Source organism: Scophthalmus maximus, chromosome 15 (genome assembly GCF_022379125.1).
Source record: "Scophthalmus maximus strain ysfricsl-2021 chromosome 15, ASM2237912v1, whole genome shotgun sequence".
In the NCBI taxonomy this organism is placed as follows: Eukaryota; Metazoa; Chordata; class Actinopteri; order Pleuronectiformes; family Scophthalmidae; genus Scophthalmus; species Scophthalmus maximus.
Window position 1 is genome coordinate 223,609 of NC_061529.1, and position 21,219 is coordinate 244,827.

Consider the following 21,219-nt stretch of genomic DNA (forward strand, 5'->3'; position numbering starts at 1 on the left):
CAAGTTAAGTTCAGTAAAGTACAGTTAAGTACAGTCAAGTTAAGTCCAGTAAAGTATAGTTAAGTACAGTCAAGTTAAGTTCAGTAAAGTACAGTTAAGTACAGTCAAGTTAAGTCCAGTAAAGTATAGTTAAGTACAGTCAAGTTAAGTTCAGTAAAGTATAGTTAAGTACAGTCAAGTTAAGTTCAGTAAAGTATAGTTAAGTACAGTCAAGTTAAGTTCAGTAAAGTACAGTTAAGTACAGTCAAGTTAAGTTCAGTAAAGTATAGTTAAGTACAGTCAAGTTAAGTTCAGTAAAGTATAGTTAAGTACAGTCAAGTTAAGTTCAGTAAAGTACAGTTAAGTACAGTCAAGTTAAGTCCAGTAAAGTACAGTAAAGACGCTGAGCTGTTTCATTTTGAATGAATGAAATGTAATTGAATTGATTTTAGTGTTATTGTGGAAATCCAGGCCGGAAGTGTCGGTGTGATCGCGGCACGCGGTCTTGACGCTGCGCTGCGGCAGCGTCAGTCCGCTCCGGGTCGTGTCGTCTCTCAGTTCTTCGCTGCGGCGGAGAAATAAGATGCGGAGCAGCGGCAGAACCGCGGCTCGTGATCCGGGTCAGTCCAGAACCAGAGCCGGGCTCGCTGAAGCGTCCGGCACGGCACGGCTCGGCTCTCAGACGGTATGACCGCAGCGGCAACGCCGGCGGAGCGGAGCGCGACAGAGAACGAGTCCCGCCGCTGAAGCGGTTTAGCCGCGCAGCTAACGACGCGATGACCGCGGAGGGAAGCGGCACGATCCGCAGCCGGATCAAGAACCTGCTGCGGTCCCCGTCAATCAAACTGAGGAGGCGGGGCGGAGCCGCGCGCCACAAGGAGGACCCGAGCGACAAGGTGCGCGCGCGACACACACACTCACACATAAACAGACACACATAAACAGACACACACACACACACACACACACATAAACAGACACAAACAGTCACACACACACACACACACACACATAAACAGACACACATAAACAGACACACACACACACACACACACACACACACACACATAAACAGACACAAACAGTCACACACACACACACACACACATAAACAGACACAAACAGTCACACACACACACACACACACATAAACAGACACAAACAGTCACACACACACACACACACATAAACAGACACACACACATAAACAGACACACACAGACACACACTCACACATAAACAGACACACACACATAAACAGACACACACACATAAACAGACACACACAGACACACACTCACACATGAACAGACACACACAGTCCAACGACATCAATATTTAAAATAATGCAACATTTTCAAATTGCAGATAAAAAGTAAACAGACCAACAACATTTTCATTCAATCAATAATCAATAATCTGTCTCCTCATGAATCAGTAAATGTGTCTGAATCGTTTTCATGAATTATAAAAAGAAAAAGAATAATCATTTGTGGCTCCGCCCCTTTGTAAAGAGCCACACCCACAGTTAAATGGACAGGAAGTGATTTAAATCAAATACACATTTTGACGTGTTAGTTTAGTTTATTTTAGTAGACACTTTATTTATCCTGAGGGAAATTCAGGCATCCAGCAGCATTTACAAACATACATACATTAAACATACATCAATCCTACATAAAATAAAAATACAAAATTAAATTAAATATTAAACTAACTATAAACAGACATGTTAGCATGCGGCGCTGCAACTCAGGGCTCGTGGATCCCGGGCCAGTCTCACGTACCCGAGGTCGGTGACATCACAACAACAATGAAGAGAGAAGTAATGTGAGACACAACCTGATTGGACGCAAGGAAGTGATGTGTGGTGGCTGCTGATTGGTCGAACATGTAAATGAAACAGGAGAAAGACTTGCGCTGTGTCCGAAATCACCCCCTAACTACTATAAAGTGCCTTCGCCATTTTGTAGTGGTGTCCGAATTCTTAGTGAAATTTCATATACCCTATCTAGTGCACTGAATGTATCCCAGAATGTATCGTGAAAAGTAGTGTACATCCGATGGTCACTAACCGAGCAATATATACCATGATGCATTGCGCTCGCTGCGCCGATAAACAGCGGAGGGAAGAGACGAGAAGACGGCGGTGCAGCGCGTCTCGCAGCAGCAACACGTCTCAGCCTTCTCTCTCTTCTTGCTCTATTTCGACAAATTTTTGTCAAAAACCATTGAATAATGGTGAAAATACACACGGACAAGTTGATATTTGCGGGTATTTGCGGAGACAAGCTAGAGCAGTTTTTTTAGTATTTCGATAGTTTGTTTTTTTGTTTTGTTTAGCTGGAAGGAGAAATGTGATTTGTGGCGCTAAATTAATATAAGAACGGAGCAGCGCACCACAACAGAGACATAGGAATATATATGTTCCTTTATTTAAACAAACCATTCAAAGTGTGTTTTACTGATAAGTATTAATACAAGTGTTAAATAAATACAATGGGAATACAATAGGATCGTCCACCGGCCGACGTCGTTGTAGTTACGTCATAATCCTGCGACAAAAACGTAATTACGATTGCGACTCAAGTAGTGTCCGAAATCGTAGCTGGTGAGTGACTATATAGCAACTACAACGAATTCCCTTTATAGTGAGTAGGGGGAGTGAATGAGGGGGTGATTTCGGACACAGCTTCAGTTTGACCTGTCAGTCAGGGTTGTTCCTGTTTGTCCCTGCAGGGCCTCCGTCCACTGTGTGTGTGTGTGTGTGTGATGTAAACATTGGCCCAGAGCCAAGTCAGTAAACAATGTGTTTCTTTATCTTTTCCACCTTCATATAACTCCTGTATATAGTGTCTGAACATTTCTGTGACTTTCAAGCGCCAGTGTGTCATTTTTGTAATTTTATGGCGCCATCTGGTGGTAAAGTGTCAAAGCGCAACCAACTGAGCGACTGACAGGGGACACTTTATGGTGGCGCACCACTGATTCCATTTCCTGTTTCCAGCAGCGTCTGAAAATTCAACGTGAACGCGACGTGTTCTGGAGCGTTTAGTTCAACAAGCGTATTCAACACGACGTAGAAACATGAGACTCACACGGAGGTCGGTCCACCTCATGGAACTATATTTAACTCATGTATGAGTTATGTTCTGTGAATAAGTTCTTCTGAATATTACATATATATTAGCTTTAACGTTTTTATAGTGTTGATGTCACACACTCTGTTGCCGTGTCAATGATCAGTTGATGATTCGTCCTCACGATGTTCATCAGCTTCACTTTAATGTGTCAGAGACAAAACCAGAGAAAACATGAGTGGACTTTGGTGCAGAGTCATGTGACACACACACACACACACACACACACACACACACACACACACACTTGTCTCTCTGTAGTTGTGAGGAACAGCATTGATATAATGCATTTCTCAGCCCCTTAACCTAATTCTAACCCTCAAACAGGACCGATGTCCTCACAACGATGGTTTTGAGCCAAAATTGGTTTTCTCAACTACAGAAAGACACACACACACACAACCTGTTGGTCACATGCTAACAGCCCTGAGGCTCACTGACTGCAGTCTCACGATACAGTCATCCAGGGGGAGGGGCGTCTTGTGTTGGGGGGGGGGAGGGGTCTTGCAGTGGGGAGGGGGCGGGGTCTAGGTGTAGGCTGCAGTGTTTAATTTCGTTAAAGAAAACTATGACGAAAAATGTTTGTCAATTACCTTTTTTCCATGACTAAGACGTGACGATGACGAGCTAAAAATAGATCTTCGATGATAAAAATGATAAGGAAATGTATGTTCTGTTTTCGTTGACGGGACGTGACGAAAGTGTTTAGTGTGATAAGATAAAATTATATTTTTCTCCGGCGCGGATCTAGTAACTGTGGCGAAACCGCGGCTCACAAGCGGCTGCAGCTCTCCGCTCTCGTTCTACGTTCCAACGCGCGGATAACAAACGGTTTCGGTGAATCGCGACCAAGGACACAGAACCTGTACTGGAGACCCAGTTGTTGTCGCTGTTGTTGTGAACACACCGTTGTCGCACTTGGCAACGTCTTTACTGTCGCTGCTCCACAACTGATCAGCTGTTGATTCAACATCAACACGGAATGTAATTCGTGTCCAGGACTGAGCTTTCTTGGTGCACACACACACACACACACAGACACACACACACACACACACACACACAAGCACTTCTGGACTTGTTAGCAGGATCGAGTAAGATGTCTCCAGCAGTGGAGAGCAGCTTATATAGAAAATATGTCAGAAATTAGCTTTATTTATTTGAGAAGAAGACTAAAGAAATTAATTCAGATATTACATAAGTAAGTGTTCAGAGTGAATTGTTATTTTATGAATTTCAACACTTGATACAACCTGTCACCTAGATTTCAATTTCCAATACTTGTATAAGCCTAATTTGATTTGTTTTAAAGAGAGAAAACATTTTGATTAAAGGTCGACTAAAATGTCATGACTTAAACTAGACTAAAACTATGAAGGATAAACATGACTAAAATGTGACTAAAACTAATAAGAATTTTAGTCAAACAACTTTGACTACGACTAAATCAAAAACAGCTGTCAAAATTAACACTGCTCTGACCTCTGACCTCCAGGTGACCTTGGAGAAGGTTCTGGGCATCACGGCTCCAGGGAACCGAGCTCTGGCCTGCGACCCCCGATCTGGACTGTTGGCCTATCCTGCAGGGTGAATATGATTCATCATATATAATAAAGATATGATAATGATATCAAGTGTAGTGTTCAGTTCAGATACTTTTAAATATACGTATATAGATATATAAATAGTTATATATCTATATAACTGTATTATTGTTAGTGGTGAAAACAGAATCATATGATTTGACACTATGACGATGGACCCGACAGAAGGAGGCGGAGCAGGAGCAGCAGCAGCAGCGCCCCCTGCTGCCTCACCTGCTCATTTACTGAAACACAGCTGTAAGCTGGATATTACCCATGATCCTCTGCTTCCTGAACCTACAGACTGTCGCCCCCTGCTGATCACTGACAGACACACCACAGTTTCATCTCGTTGATGTTAAATTGAAGGATTTAACTTCTTCTTCCATCAGCGAGCGTCACATGATGAGATTATCAGATCAGACTCATCATGTGCTCACACACACACACACACACACACACGTATAATCCCTGTGTCATCAGACTGAAGAGTGTGTGAACAAACACGCTCAGTGCTGCTGAGTCAGGATCCAATTATATTTTTCCTCCTCAACACACAAACACACACACACAGACAGTTTGTTTTTGTGTGTGTTTGTGTGTGTGTGTTGATTGTCCTTCATCTCACTAAAATGTCACATTCTTCTCACTGTCGTCATGACTCTCTCTCCATACATTAACCTACATCCCCCCCGACCCCCCCTCGCCCTCTGACATTCCCGTCATTCCTCTGGACAATAAAACTGTGTCTCTGTGACCTCTGACCTCGAGCTCTGCAGCTCACACATTTAACAACATTTGTGTTGATCTTTAACTTTTGAAGTAAAAGTATCCGGACAAAGTGTAAAACACACACAGACATGATGCGAGAGAAGAAATATATTAATATAATATATAATATATGAAATGTGTAACGTACAGAAAGAGTTACTGCAGCATCACACTGCTCCTGTTCGTTCATTGTGTGTGTGTGTGTGTGTGTGTGTGTGTGTGTGTGTGTGTGTGTGTGTGTGTGTGTGTGTGTGTGTGTGTGTGTGTGTGTGTGTGTGTGTGTGTGTGTGTGTGTGTGTGTGTGTGTGTGTGTGTGTGTGTGTGTGTGTGTGTGTCCTCAGGTGTGTTGTCGTCCTGCTGAATCCTCGGAAGAACAAACAGCATCACATCTTCAACAGCTCCAGGTGAAACCCTCTCAGCCAATCAGCTCTCAGCTCCTCCTCCTCGGTCTCTGTGCTGCCGTGGCAACACTTCCTGTTTCTGTGTGAGACACCAGAGGTCAAATAAAGGTTAAGTTAAGGTTCATTAACTGAACAGTGAGTTTGTTCCCATGAGTCTTAGCAGCAGAACAAGTTCAGACTGTTAGCTAGCGGCTAGCTAACGATAGCCTCTGAGAGAGAGGAGGTGTTCAGTCACATGTGGACACGCCTCTGATCCACGAGACGGAGCAATGGATGATGGTCTATCTCGATCGATGCAAGCGTTGACGTGTAGAGCATAGTTCAAATTCAACAGTGCCACAAAATGTCTGATTCAGCACATAGTGAGGAGGGGGCGGGTCCAAACTCAACCGGCCGCCAATGAGACACCAGTGTTTCCTGTGGTTGTGATGAAATCGTCATGTGACATCTGTGTCTCCAGGAAGGCGATCACCACGTTGGCGTTTTCTCCAGATGGAAGATTCATGGTCACTGGAGAGGTGAGTGTGTCTGCTCTTCAGGTCACAGGTCACATGTCACGTGACTCCACCATCTTTCTACAAATCACTTCTACATTTTTACTACAAACACTGTGACATATTGTTTCATGATGAGTGATTTTACCCCCCTCAGAGCGGCCACATGCCAGCGGTCCGGGTGTGGGAGGTGTCGGAGCGTCAGCAGGTCTCAGAGCTGCAGGAACATAAATACGGAGTTTCATGTGTTGCGTTTTCTCCAAATGGAAAATACATTGTGAGTGTTGGATATCAACACGACATGATGGTCAACGTCTGGAACTGGAAGGTACTTTTACTACCGACTACTACTACTGAGTACTCTGTTAGAAACTACAGGTACTTTTACTACTGAGTACTCTGTTAGAAAACTATTACTATAGAGTACTCCGTTAGAAACTGCAGGTACTTTTACTACTGAGTACTCTGTTAGAAACTACAGGTACTTTACTACTGAGTACTCTGTTAGAAACTACAGGTACTTTACTACAGAGTAATCTGTTAGAAACTTTGTTCTGAAAGTTAAATCCTCGTCTGATCTGTTGTTTTCTGTTTGTCAGAAAAACGTTGTCGTTGCTGCAAATAAAGTTTCCAGTAAAGTGACGGCTGTCTCCTTCTCCGACGACAGCGCCTATTTTGTTACCGCTGGCAACCGCCATGTAAAGTTCTGGTACCTGGACCACGCCAAGACATCCAAGGTTCGCCTGCCGACAGTGATCAGCTGATCAGAGTGAGTGTGAGGATGTTGACTCGTCGTTCTTTGTGCAGGTGAATGCCACCGTGCCTCTGCTGGGGCGTTCAGGGCTGCTGGGAGAACTCAGGAACAACTTCTTCAGTGACGTGGCGTGTGGGCGGGGCCGACAGGCGTCCTCCACCTTCTGCATTACGTCCTCCGGTCTGCTGGTCGAGTTCAATGACCGGCGACTCCTCGACAAGTGGGTGGAGCTGCGGGTGAGTCAGAGCGCCTGGTGTTGACCTTTCACCTTCATCTGTGAACCATATTACAATTGTCTGTGAGCCGAGCGGCAGAATCACCGACGTGAACCTGGTTCTGATTCATCCATTAGTTCATAAAGTTTATGAACAATAATCTTTGTTGTGAAGATTATTGTTCATAAACTTTATGAACTAAACACAATTTAAATATTTCACTGTGTGAAAACTTTAATGTGAAGTTCCTCTGCTTCCTCCTTTGTTTCCTCCTTTACTTCCTCCTCTACTTCCTCCTCTGTTTCCTCCTCTGCTTCCTCCTCTGTTTCCTCCTCTGCTTCCACCTCTACTTCCTCCTCTGCTTCCTCCTCTGTTTCCTTCTCTGCTTCCTCCTCTGTTTCCTCCTCTGCTTCCACCTCTACTTCCTCCTCTGCTTCCTCCTCTGTTTCCTTCTCTGTTTCCTCCTCTGCTTCCACCTCTACTTCCTCCTCTGCTTCCTCCTCTGTTTCCTTCTCTGCTTCCTCCTCTACTTCCTCCTCTGCTTCCTCCTCTGTTTCCTCCTCTGCTTCCTCCTCTGCTTCCTCCTCTGTTTCCTCCTCTACTCCCTCCTATGTTTCCTCCTCTACTCCCTCCTCCGTTTCCTCCTCTACTTCCTCCTCTGTTTCCTCCTCTACTTCCTCCTCTGTTTCCTCCTCTGCTTCGTCCTCTGTTCCCTCCTCTGCTTCGTCCTCTGTTCCCTCTTCTGCTTCCTCCTCTGCTTCCTCCTCTGTTTCCTCCTCTGCTTCCTCCTGTTTCCTCCTCTGCTTCCTCCTCTACTTCCTCCTCTGTTTCCTCCTCTGCTTCCTCCTGTTTCCTCCTCTGCTCCCTCCTCTACTTCCTCCTCTGTTTCCTCCTCTGCTTCCTCCTCTATTTCCTCCTCTTTTTTCTCCTGTTTCCTTCTCTACATCCTCCTCTACTTCCTCCTCTGTTTCCTCCTCTGCTTCCTCCTCTACTTCCTCCTCTTTTTTCTCCTGTTTCCTTCTCTACTTCCTCTTCTGTTTCCTCCTCTGCTTCCTCTCCTGCTTCCGGTGCAGAAAGCCGACTCTGCCTTAGTAAGTCTCCACCTGTACTCAGTCACTTCAGCCCTCCTGTCTGTCTCTGTCTGTGTGTCTGTCTCTGTCTGTGTGTCTGTCTCTGTCTGTCTGTCTGTCTCTGTCTGTCTGTCTGTCTCTCTAATTCACAGAGGACCATGAACACACCATCATTCACCTCCATTAGCACTAGTGTCAGTGCTGCAGTAAGGACACAAGGACAGGACGGCCCAGGCCGTCTGTCTGTCTGTCTGTCTGTTCACCTGTCTGTCTGTCCTCAGACGACCCAGGCCACCTGTCTGTCTGTCACAGACGAGTTGATCTTCTGTGGTTGTTCTGACGGGACGGTTCGAGCCTTCAGCCCCGTCAACCTGCACTTCCTCTGCACTCTGCCCCGCCCACACTGTCTCGGAGTGGACGTCTCCAGCATGACGGACGCCAGGTACACACACACAGACACATACAATCTTACACGCCACACATATGCACCTGACAGGTAACACACAAACACCTGACATGTAACACACACACACACACACACACACACACACACACACTCCTGACAGGTTACACAAACACACACACACACACACACACACACACACACACACACACTCCTGACAGGTTACACAAACACACACACACACACACACACACTCACACACCTGACAGGTAACACACAAACACCTGACATGTAACACACACACACACACACACACACACACACACACACACACACACACTCACACTCCTGACAGGTTACACAAACACACACACACACACACACACACCTGACAGGTAACACACACACTTGACAGGTAACGTACAGCAGCCCCTCCTTCTGTCCCCCCCCCCTCCCCCTCCCCCCAGTCAGCTGTTCTCCTGCAGGTCAGAGGTCAGGTACCCGGACACGGTGGCGGTGACCTACGACCCAACAAACCGCTGGTTGTCCTGCGTTTACAACGACCATAGTGTTTATGTCTGGGACGTCCGGGACCTCAAGGACCCTCGGAGGGCGGGAAAACTCTACTCCGCCCTCTACCACTCGTCCTGTGTGTGGAGTCTGGAGGTCAGAGTGTGTGTGAGTGTGTGTGTGTGTGTGTGTGTGTGTTCCCTTGTTTTCAGTTAAAACATATTTACATGTATATATACACATATAAAACATACATGATGCCATCAACATTAACGGATGATTGACCTCCTGTAGGTGTCCCCAGAGGGGGGAGGGGAAGTGGGAGGGGGGGGGGCGTGTCTTCCCCCCAGCTCCTTCCTGTCCTGCTCCTCAGACAACACCATCCGACTGTGGAACCTGGATGGACACAACGTCCTCAAGAGGAACATCCTGAGTCCCGTAGGACAACACGCACCTGTACACATGTACACCTGTACACACACCTGTATCTACATCTGTATCTACACCTTTAGACCTCAGCTGACTCTGACCTCTGACCTCAGGACCTGCAGAAGGTCATCTATGTGGACGATAACCTCACCAGCCTCTTGGATACAGAGAGTGTCGCTGTCAATGGCAACACAGAGAAGGCGGGGTCATCGGGCTCAGAGGGGCAGCAAACGGACCAGTGCAGGGTGGGCATTAGGACCCTGGGGGTCAGTCCTGATGGACAACACCTGGCCTCTGGAGACCGCATGGGGGTCCTCAGGTGAGAGGTGTGTGTGTGTGTGTGTGTGTCTTCACAGTGTGTGTGTGTGTGTGTGTGTGTGTGTGTGTGTGTGTGTGTGTGTGTGTGTGTGTATGTGTGTGTGTGTGTGTATGTGTGTGTATCAGTGTGTCTTCACAGTGTGTGTGTGTGTGTGTGCGTGTGTGTGTTTATCAGTGTGTCTTCATAGTGCGTGTGCGTGTCTCTTCACAGTGTGTGTGTCTGTATCAGTGTCTCTTCACTGTGTGTGTGCGTGTGTATCTCAGTGTGTCTTCACATTGTGTGTGTGTGTGTGTGTGTGTGTGTGTGTGTGTGTGTGTGTGTGTGTGTGTGTGTGTGTGTGTGTGTTGTAGGATCCATGATGTTCACAGTATGGAGGAGATCATGAACGTTCAGGCTCACGACTCAGAGATTCTCTGCCTTGAGTTTTCTAAACCAGAGACTGGTGAGAAACAACAACAACAACACAACAGCAACAACACAATATTGTGTTTATTTCAGAATCAACCACTGTCTCTGCCTGTCTGTCTGTCTCTCTGTCTGCCTGCCTGTCTCTCTGCTTGTCTCTTTCTCTGCCTGTCTGTCTGTCTCTCTGTCTGCCTGCCGGTCTCTCTGCTTGTCTCTTTCTCTGCCTGTCTGTCTGTCTCCAGGTCTCCAGTTATTGGCCACAGCGAGTCGTGACCGTCTGATCCACGTCCTTGATGCAGGACGTGAGTACAGTCTGGTCCAGACGTTGGACGAACACTCGTCCTCTATCACCGCCGTAAGATTCGCTGGTGAGTCTCCGACTGTGATGTCACTGAACACATGAAACAAACTCTAAACTTTATTGATCAATTGATGAAGTGACAGTAAATTGATTGGAAATAATGTTTTCCTGGTCTGAGTGTTTTTACTTTTGAAACTTGAAGTGTACCTTGTGACAGATACAAGCGTCACTTGTTACTAGGGAAAGTCATTGTCTTCTTTTCTCCATCAGCCAATGAGGGTAAAGTGAGGATGATCAGCTGTGGAGCTGACAAGAGCGTCTACTTCCGCACGGCTCAGCAGGTGAGACACCTCAGTGACATCACACCCTCACTGAGTGACATCACGCCCACACTGAGTGACATCACACCCTCACTGAGTGACATCACGCCCTCACTGAGTGACATAACGTCCACACTGAGTGACATCACACCCTCACTGAGTGACATCACGTCCACACTGAGTGACATCACACCCTCACTGAGTCACATCACGTCCACACTGAGTGACATCACGCACTCACTGAGTGACATCACGCCCTCACTGAGTGACATCACACCCACACTGAGTGACATCACGTCCACACTGAGTGAAATCACATCCACACTGAGTGACAGCACACCCACACTGAGTGACATCACGCACTCACTGAGTGACATCACACCCACACTGAGTGACATCACACCCTCACTGAGTGACATCACACCCTCACTGAGTGACATCACGTCCACACTGAGTGAAATCACGTCCACACTGAGTGACATCACGTCCACACTGAGTGACAACAGGTCCACACTGAGTGACAACAGGTCCACACTGAGTGACAACAGGTCCACACTGAGTGACATCACACCCACACTGAGTGACATCACGCACTCACTGAGTGACATCACGCCCTCACTGAGTGACATCACACCCACACTGAGTGACATCACGTCCACACTGAGTGAAATCACATCCACACTGAGTGACAGCACACCCACACTGAGTGACATCACGCACTCACTGAGTGACATCACACCCACACTGAGTGACATCACACCCTCACTGAGTGACATCACACCCTCACTGAGTGACATCACGTCCACACTGAGTGAAATCACGTCCACACTGAGTGACATCACGTCCACACTGAGTGACATCACACCCTCACTGAGTGACATCACGTCCACACTGAGTGAAATCACGTCCACACTGAGTGACATCACGTCCACACTGAGTGACAACAGGTCCACACTGAGTGACAACAGGTCCACACTGAGTGACAACAGGTCCACACTGAGTGACATCACACCCACACTGAGTGACATCACGTCCACACTGAGTGACATCACGTCCACACTGAGTGACAACACACCCTCACTGAGTGAAATCACATCCACACCGAGTGACATCACGTCCACACTGAGTGACATCACGTCCACACTGAGTGACATCACACCCACACTGAGTGACATCACGCACTCACTGAGTGACATCACGCCCTCACTGAGTGACATCACACCCACACTGAGTGACATCACGTCCACACTGAGTGAAATCACATCCACACTGAGTGACAGCACACCCACCCTGAGTGACATCACGCACTCACTGAGTGACATCACACCCACACTGAGTGACATCACACCCTCACTGAGTGACATCACACCCTCACTGAGTGACATCACGTCCACACTGAGTGAAATCACGTCCACACTGAGTGACATCACGTCCACACTGAGTGACATCACACCCTCACTGAGTGACATCACGTCCACACTGAGTGAAATCACGTCCACACTGAGTGACATCACGTCCACACTGAGTGACAACAGGTCCACACTGAGTGACAACAGGTCCACACTGAGTGACAACAGGTCCACACTGAGTGACATCACACCCACACTGAGTGACATCACGTCCACACTGAGTGACATCACGTCCACACTGAGTGACAACACACCCTCACTGAGTGAAATCACATCCACACTGAGTGACATCACACCCACACTGAGTGACATCACGTCCACACTGAGTGAAATCACGTCCACACTGAGTGACATCACGTCCACACTGAGTGACATCACACCCTCACTGAGTGACATCACGTCCACACTGAGTGAAATCACGTCCACACTGAGTGACATCACGTCCACACTGAGTGACAACAGGTCCACACTGAGTGACAACAGGTCCACACTGAGTGACAACAGGTCCACACTGAGTGACATCACACCCACACTGAGTGACATCACGTCCACACTGAGTGACATCACACCCACACTGAGTGACATCACGTCCACACTGAGTGACAACAGGTCCACACTGAGTGACAACAGGTCCACACTGAGTGACATCACACCCACACTGAGTGACATCACGTCCACACTGAGTGACAACAGGTCCACACTGAGTGACAACAGGTCCACACTGAGTGACAACAGGTCCACACTGAGTGACAACAGGTCCACACTGAGTGACATCACACCCACACTGAGTGACATCACGTCCACACTGAGTGAAATCACATCCACACTGAGTGAAATCACATCCACACTGAGTGACATCACAGAATTTTCTGTGACAATTCTTCCTGTTGGGGGCGGGGCTAGGTGGAAGGGGGGTTGGAGTTCACTCGGACTCATCACATCGTCAGGAAGACGACTCTGTACGACATGGACGTCGACCCAACCAGGAAGTACGCTGCAGTGGGCTGTCAGGACCGCAGCATTAGGTGAGACACACCTTAGTGTGTGTGTGAATGTTATTTTATGAATATAATTTGTGATGACAAAGACAATTCATGTGTTTATAAATATATTGATTTATCTTTAATTGTGGTGGTTTGTCTTGTGTCTCTGAAGATCTGTGAATATAAATATATTTCATTTTTTTCTTCATCAATCCAATTAACAAATAAAATGATGAAATAAAACTTTGAAATTGTTTAAACGTAGAAAATAGAAAATATAAATGTGAGGACGTCCAGAGCAGGATGTAGAGTGTGAACATGTGAATATGATTATGAACGTGACAGAGTTTTGAGACCACGGAACTTCTGTATAAATACAAACATTTACTTTTACTTTTCTATTCTTTTTTTTTTCTTTGCAAATGAATCATCAAAAGTTTTTAATCTAAATGCAATAAGGAAAGGTTTATTTCCTGTTTCCACTGGAAACTACACACAGACACACGAACACACACTCTCTCAGTGTCGACGTGATGAAGATGACTCTCCTCTTCCTCCTGCAGGATCTTTAACATCAGTAACGGGAAACAGAAGAAGTTGTATAAAGGATCTCAGGGAGAAGACGGGACGCTCATCAAGGTAGGTCACCTGACACCTGACTCACTGTTACCATGGAGACAGAGCAGCGATAACACTCTTCCTCGTCCTCCCCCTCCTCTTTCTCCTCTTCCTCCTCCTCCTCCTCTCTGTCCTTCCCCTCCTCCTCCTCCTCAGGTGCAGATCGACCCGTCCGGTCTCTACATCGCCGCCTCCTGTTCAGATAAGAACATCAGTATCTTTGACTTCTACTCTGGCGAGTGTGTCGCCTCCATGTTCGGACATTCTGGTCAGTACGAGTCATTATTAAATTAATAACTGTGAGAACATACATGTTTATATGAATATACACTCAAGTGTGTGTGTGGTTATGTGTGTGTGTGTGTGTGTGTGTGTGCGTGTGTGTGCGTGTGTGTGTGTGTGTGTGTTCAGAGGTGGTAACAGGTCTAAGGTTCAGCAGCGACTGCAGACACCTGATCACCGTTTCTGGCGACAGGTACGTCCACCTGTCTGTGACCCGCGTTCAAATCCCATCAGCGTCGTGTTGATCCGTCTTTGATCGAACCTGTGTCTGTTTGTGTGTGTGCGTGCGTGCAGCTGTATCTTCGTGTGGCGTCTCAGCCCAGACTTGACCATCAGGATGAGGCAGCGACTCGCTGACCTGCGAGCTCTTGGCAGCAGCAACTACAACTCCCAGAAGCCTCAGCAGCGAGCGACGGAGCTCAGGTTCGTGTTCACTGCTGGTGGCAGACGTTCACGTCCTGAGATACAGTGAAACAATCAGATATGAAATATGATTATGACATCAACATTCTCCTCCCGTCTTCTGGTCAGAATCAGTGGCGAGGGGGCGTCGGCTCCTCGAGGAGTCGCCATGTCGTCGGACAGCGACAAGGAGGACGAGGAGCAGGAGAAGCACAGTCCTTATATGGTCACAGCAGGAAGCAGGAGACAAGAGGAGACAGGTACTGTATGTTACCATGGTTACCCATTTATCCTGTACATATTAAAGTTTCTGTTACAAACCAGTTACTGTATTTATATAAAGGATTCTACAGGAGGAAGGAAGTGACTGCATATAACATAACGCTCCTGTGTTAGCATTAGCTCCTGTGTTAGCATTAGCTCCTGTGTTAGTATTTGCTCCTTTGTTAGTATTAGCTCCAGTGTTAGCATTAGCTCCTGTATTAGCATTAGCTCCTGTGTTCTTATTAGCATTACCTCCTGTATTAGCAGCTGATAAAAATCTAAGTGTCTTGTTCTTCTGTTGTTTCTCAGACGAGAGCGATACGAAGTTCAACTCTCTGGACGACAGGAAGGTCAGAGAGACGTGACCTTTAACCTTTAGTGTTTGACACTTTGACTTTGAAACTTGAACTTCATCATGTTCTCTGGGCTCCTCAGGAGGGGTCGGGGTCGGTGGGTCGACTCCCCCGCCGCCGCTGGTCCAGGAGGACGGGCGGCGCCGACAGTGTTCTGATGGTGAAGTCCATGTTGGACCTGAGGCAGCTGGACTCGTTCCGCCATGACGGACCAGAGGAGCAGGGTTCAGAGGTCAGGTCAAACCAAACTCCAGAGACGAAGACCTGCCCCCTGGATGATAGCCCCTCCCACTGCAGCCTGAGAAAGAATGATCCGTGTGTGGAGGCGGGGCTTCAGAGGACCAATCAGGTGCTGGGCAGCACCATCAGTCTGCAGGTCACTGCCGCCTGGGTGAGAGAACCGTCTGGTTCTAGATCCATGTTCTGGTCTCAAACTGTTAAGTCACATGATTCTGTTCGTCCAGGACGATGAGGCGAGGACCAATCAGAGGCCGGACTTCATCTTGCTGTCCAATCACAGCCCAGACAGGGAGAATCCAGTGCTTTATCCTGACCAATGGGAGGACAGAGTGAGCCTGGCAGGCAGGTAGGACGGTGTCTCGTCTGGTTTCAGGATATATTGAGGCTGTGTCCGAAATCACCCCCTCATTCACTTCCCCTACTCACTATAAAGGGAATTCGTTGTAGTTGCTATATAGTCACTCACCAGCTACGATTTCGGACACTACTTGAGTCACGATGGCAATTACGTTTTTGTTACAGGATGACGTTACTACAACGACGCTGGCCGATCCTATTATATTTAGAATATTTAATATTGATATCTGTGTCTATTTTCACCATTTTCACTATTTTCACCTATTTCGCCTATTTTTTGACAAAAATTAGGCGAAATAGAGCAAGAAGAGAGAGAAGGCTGAGACGTGTTGCTGCTGCGAGACGCGCTGCACCGCCGTCTTCTCGTCTCTTCCCCCCGCTGTTTATCGGCACAGTGAGCGCAATGCATCATGGTATATATTGCTCGGTTAGTGACCATCGGATGTACACTACTTTTCACGATGCATTCTGGGATACAATCATATATAGGGTATATGAAATCTCACTAAGAATTCAGACACCACTACAAAATGGGGAAGGCACTATATAGTGCACTATATAGTTAGGGGGTGATTTCGGACACAGCCTGAGACTGTGTGGTCTGTCCCGCCCTCTTCTTAACCCCGCCCCTTCTAATCCTGCCCCCTGCTGTTAGTGAGTTCCAGGTGAAGGAGGCGTGTCCTGCGGCTGCAGATGGACGACAGGACAAACCCAGTCCAGACAGCGGCTGCTCGCTGGGGTTCAGCTCCAGACTGTCGAGTCCATACGGACCTGACGGTGAGAAAGGGACAGACGGAAAGACAGATACTCACCTGTCTGTCTGTCCATCTGACTGTCTCTCTCTCGTCTCTCTGTCACTCAGAGACGGAGCTTCTCAGTGTGGATGGAAACTCGTCCGAGCCGGAGGTGGAGGAGGACGAGGACGGAGGAGCAGGAGTCGGAGTCTCTCAGCAGGTCCCTCAGACCCCAGACCAGGAAGCGTTCCTGAAGAAGCACTTCGTCACCCTGTCCGACCTCGCAGGCTCAGGTCTGAAACACTAACACCACCCGCCCTGTGCAACACCTCCGTACAACATGTCCATACAACACCACCAACCCTGTACAACACCTCCATACAACACCACCCACCCTGTACAACACCTCCGTACAACACCACCCACCCTGTACAACACCTCCGTACAACACCAACCACTCTGTACAACACCTCCGTACAACACCAACCACCCTGTACAACACCTCCGTACAACACCACCCACCCTGTACAACACCACCCACCCTGTACAACACCTCGGTACAACACCAACCACTCTGTACAACACCACCCACCCTGTACAACACCTCCGTACAACACCACCCACCCTGTACAACACCTCGGTACAACACCAACCACTCTGTACAACACCACCCACCCTGTACAACACCTCCGTACAACACCACCCACCCTGTACAACACCTCCGTACAACACCACCCACCCTGTACAACACCTCCGTACAACATGTCCATACAACACCACCCACCCTGTACAACACCTCCGTACAACACCACCCACCCTGTACAACACCACCCACCCTGTACAACACCTCCGTACAACACCACCCACCCTGTACAACACCTCCGTACAACACCACCCACTCTGTACAACACCTCCGTACAACACCACCCACCCTGTACAACATGTCCGTACAACACCACCCACCCTGTACAACACCTCCGTACAACACCACCCACCCTGTACAACACCACCCACCCTGTACAACACCTCCGTACAACACCACCCACCCTGTACAACACCTCCGTACAACACCACCCACTCTGTACAACACCTCCGTACAACACCACCCACCCTGTACATCTGGAGATACCTGATCCTGTGTGGTGTGTTTCAGGGAGTCCGAGCAGAGCGTCTCACAGCTCTAGTGAGAGTCTCAGCATCTCCTCCAGGTTCCTGTCCCAGTCTTCATCTGGAAGGTAAAACACCTCGTCACACCTCAGGTCCTGATCCACTTCAGGTCGTTGAGCTTCTTCTCTCTCCTCTTCCTCAGTCGAGCCGTGGTTCCTCTCCCTACTCGGACCGGCGGGGAGGAAAAGGTCCAACCTCTGGTCTCTGAAGTCCGACCTCTGATGGAACAGAATCAGAACAGGACCAAGGACGGTGAGTTATCACTGAACCAGGACCAGTCCTCCCCACTGCAGGACCATATCCAGTCTCAGAACGAGACCAACCAGGACCAATCCCAGCCTCCTCAGGTCAAGAGCCGGATCCAGCAGAGTGCGGATCAGCTCCAGAACCAGGTTAAGGAGGAGGAGACCCCCTTGGCTGTGCAGGCCCAATGGCCCTCCCCCCTGAAGAAAGAGTCCAAGAGGAACCTGGGCCTGACCGCCCGGGCTGCGGCCTCACATCTGAACCCCACCTCTGGACTCCGGAAGGCCCAGTCAGTCCACAACCTGCTGAGCGACACAGGTAAGAGAGAAAACTGTCAAGATGCGATTTGTCTTGAAAAGACTCAAGATTTTTCTTGGACTTTCTCTCGCTCTCCTCTCACAGGTGATCCCTCTCTCTCAACCTCTCGTCCATCTGGAGACGCCCCCCCTCAGCTGCTCCTCCCTCTTCAGCGTCCCACCACCCTCCCCTCCTCCCCCAGGCGGCCCCCATCATCCACATCCTTACCCCATCAGAGACCCAGCCCCGCCTCCCCCAGGTCCCCCAAGCAGGAAACAGCCGGCGCTCTGTGTGCGGCCACTGTACCGAGGAAGTCTTCCTCCTCCTCCTCCTCGGCCCCGTCGGCGTCGCGCTCTTACATGAGCCCGACCACCAGCTCCATGGCCAAGATGTCTCGCTCCATCTCCGTGGGCGACGGCCTCAACATCCCTGAACCCAGCGAGGATGCCATGGTGACATTATCACTGTCCTCCTCGGAGGTCAAAGACACTCCACCTCCTCTATTTGCCATGGTGCCCTCAAACGCTGCTCTGGCCGCGCCCCCCCACGCTGCCGTCGTCCCTGTAGTTGCCTCCCCCTCTTCGTCTTCCTCTCTGGGTAACTATGGTAACCAGACGGCCCCTCCCCCCCGCAGTCTCCAGGCACGGGTCCCCGGAAGCAGCAGGCCGCTCCCTGACAAACCCTCCCTCGCCTCCTTCTCGCCATCATCTAAGGCCCCCGGCTCCTCGTCATCTACGTCTCGGCCTCTTCCGGTCTCCGTCTCCCCCTTGACGCCCCCCCGGCAGGAGGAGGAGCCTCAGACTCCTCCAGGCGTCAGTGCAGAGCAGAGGGACGACGCAGGTTAGGATTCTCCTCCTTCTCCTCCCTTCATCCCGTCATCTCTTTGTCTGGGCCCTGGCTCTGCCCCTCCTCCTCACCCTCCTCTTCATCACTGCACTCCTCCTCCTCCGTACTGACGGGTGAGACCTTCACTCTTTTCTTTGTCAAATGTTGTTCTTCGTCTGCCGTCGCGTTCCTCAGCATTTCCCTCTTTTCCTGATTTACTACTCTTTTTCTTCTGCACTTCCTCCATCATATGTATGTTCAGCGTCTGGACTGAAACTCTGGTCCTGGACCAACAATAGTTGAAGGAAAAACCGAAATCAACAGTTTCAGTGGTTTTGTTTGTTTGACCAATGGAAGACTGAATCTGGAAGCAGAGGGGCCAATCAGCTGTCAGTATTTAGGAAAAATTGTCCAGAGTAACAGTATATTTCTAGAGTAACTTTCAAGAGTAACAGATGTTCTTTCCAGAGTAATGGTAATGTTTCCAGAGTAACATATGCTCTTTCTAGAGTAACAGATGCTCTTTCCAGAGTAACGGTAATCTTTCTATAGTAACTTTCCAGAGTAACAGACACTCTTTCTAGAGTAACAGACACTCTTTCCAGAGTAACAGACACTCTTTCTAGAGTAACAGATACTCTTTCTAGAGTAACTTACTTTCCAGAGTAACGGTAATCTTTCTAAAGTTACAGATAATCTTTCCAGAGTAACAGATATCTTTCTAAAGTAACTTTCCTGAGTAACTTACTTTCCTAAGTAACAAACACTCTTTCTAGAGTAACAGATACTCTTTCTAGAGTAACTTTCCAGAGTAACAGATGCTCTTTCCAGAGTAACGGTAATCTTTCTAAAGTTATAGATAATCTTTCCAGAGTAACGATAATCTTTCTAGAGTAACAGATAATCTTTCTAGAGTAACGATAATCTTTCTAGAGTAACAGATAATCTTTCTAGAGTAACAGATAATCTTTCTAGAGTAACAGATAATCTTTCTAGAGTAACGATAATCTTTCCAGAGGAACTCATATCTGTCACCGTGCTGTTGCTTCTGATTTACAGTGACTTTACTTCCTGCTTCTCTCTCTCGGTGCAGACCAGCCAATTAGCGTGGAGAGATGCAGGGCTCTGACCAATGAGCTGAGGAGCTGCTTTCACAGAGCCACACACCTGTACAGGATGGTGAGTGTCACATACATGATGTGTCATCAGTGATGTCACATGATGATCAGCTGAAGGTCTGAACTCTGCTCGTCTTCCTCCAGGTGAGCGGCTCCTACACTGACTCCGCCCCCGACAGGCGTCAGATGGCGGTCCTCCTATCAGAGGCCTTCCAGGCCATGAGGGCGGAGCTGGACTCCCTGCCGCTCAGCTCACCGAGCATGCTGGGAGAACAAGGGGGGCTGGGCGGCGTGGGGGAGGTGAAGACGGCGGCTCTGCTCGAAGAGTATTCTCTTCTGCTGCTGCAGGCGGTTCACAGGAGGATCGACAGCAGCAGCTGAAGCTCCTCCTCCTCCTCCTCTTCCTCTTTGATCTGACAGTGTCAGAGTTTTTACTCCTGATGTCAATGTGACACTGATGTTTTTAACTGGTTGTTTTTTAGAAGCTGAACCTCAAGGAACTATTCCTGTTGTTTGTTTGGATGTCATCAGTCTGAACGATCATTACGATTTTTGATTATTGATTATTAATTATTGACTGTCGATGTAGAAAGCGTAGAGACTGTTTGAACAAACTTTATTGTTCTGTTGTTGGATGTAGATTTTCACCCGACAATATGCACGTCTTCCTATTCCCGATGTTAGTGAAACACTTCCTGTCTATGGGGTTTTAAATCTGGGGTCAGAGGTCATAGTTCAGAGGTCAAAGTTCACAATGTTTTTAATGTTTTTGTCTAAAATTAATAAAAGTTTGAGGCTTCTACTGGTCGCTGTGGTTTCATGAGCTTGAACCT

The 21,219-nt window shown here is 48.1% G+C and overlaps 1 protein-coding gene across 8 annotated transcripts; it reads left to right on the plus strand.

Annotated features, from left to right (window-relative positions):
- The first annotated feature begins 465 nt into the window (after positions 1-465).
- On the plus strand, positions 466-21,188 carry mapkbp1 (mitogen-activated protein kinase binding protein 1). Of its 8 annotated transcripts, none has more exons than XM_047337763.1 (31): positions 467-875; positions 4,615-4,706; positions 5,815-5,877; positions 6,335-6,392; positions 6,526-6,696; positions 6,968-7,105; positions 7,176-7,358; positions 8,411-8,428; positions 8,689-8,849; positions 9,278-9,488; positions 9,615-9,776; positions 9,863-10,068; positions 10,419-10,510; positions 10,716-10,841; positions 11,045-11,115; positions 13,407-13,528; positions 14,050-14,125; positions 14,261-14,372; positions 14,516-14,579; positions 14,681-14,809; positions 14,918-15,048; positions 15,362-15,402; positions 15,488-15,796; positions 15,870-15,991; positions 16,658-16,779; positions 16,865-17,029; positions 17,890-17,971; positions 18,046-18,464; positions 18,549-19,283; positions 20,362-20,447; positions 20,531-21,188. In XM_047337763.1, exons 1-31 carry the CDS (start codon positions 756-758, stop codon positions 20,765-20,767), a joined length of 4,824 nt encoding a protein of 1,607 aa, XP_047193719.1. In that variant the 5' UTR covers positions 467-755; the 3' UTR covers positions 20,768-21,188. The 8 variants fall into 8 exon arrangements, 7 of the variants coding, with proteins under 7 accessions (XP_047193719.1, XP_047193722.1, XP_047193720.1 ...); XM_047337766.1 differs by having other exon boundaries at positions 9,615-9,758; XM_047337764.1 differs by having other exon boundaries at positions 9,278-9,476.
- Positions 21,189-21,219: the final 31 nt, after the last annotated feature.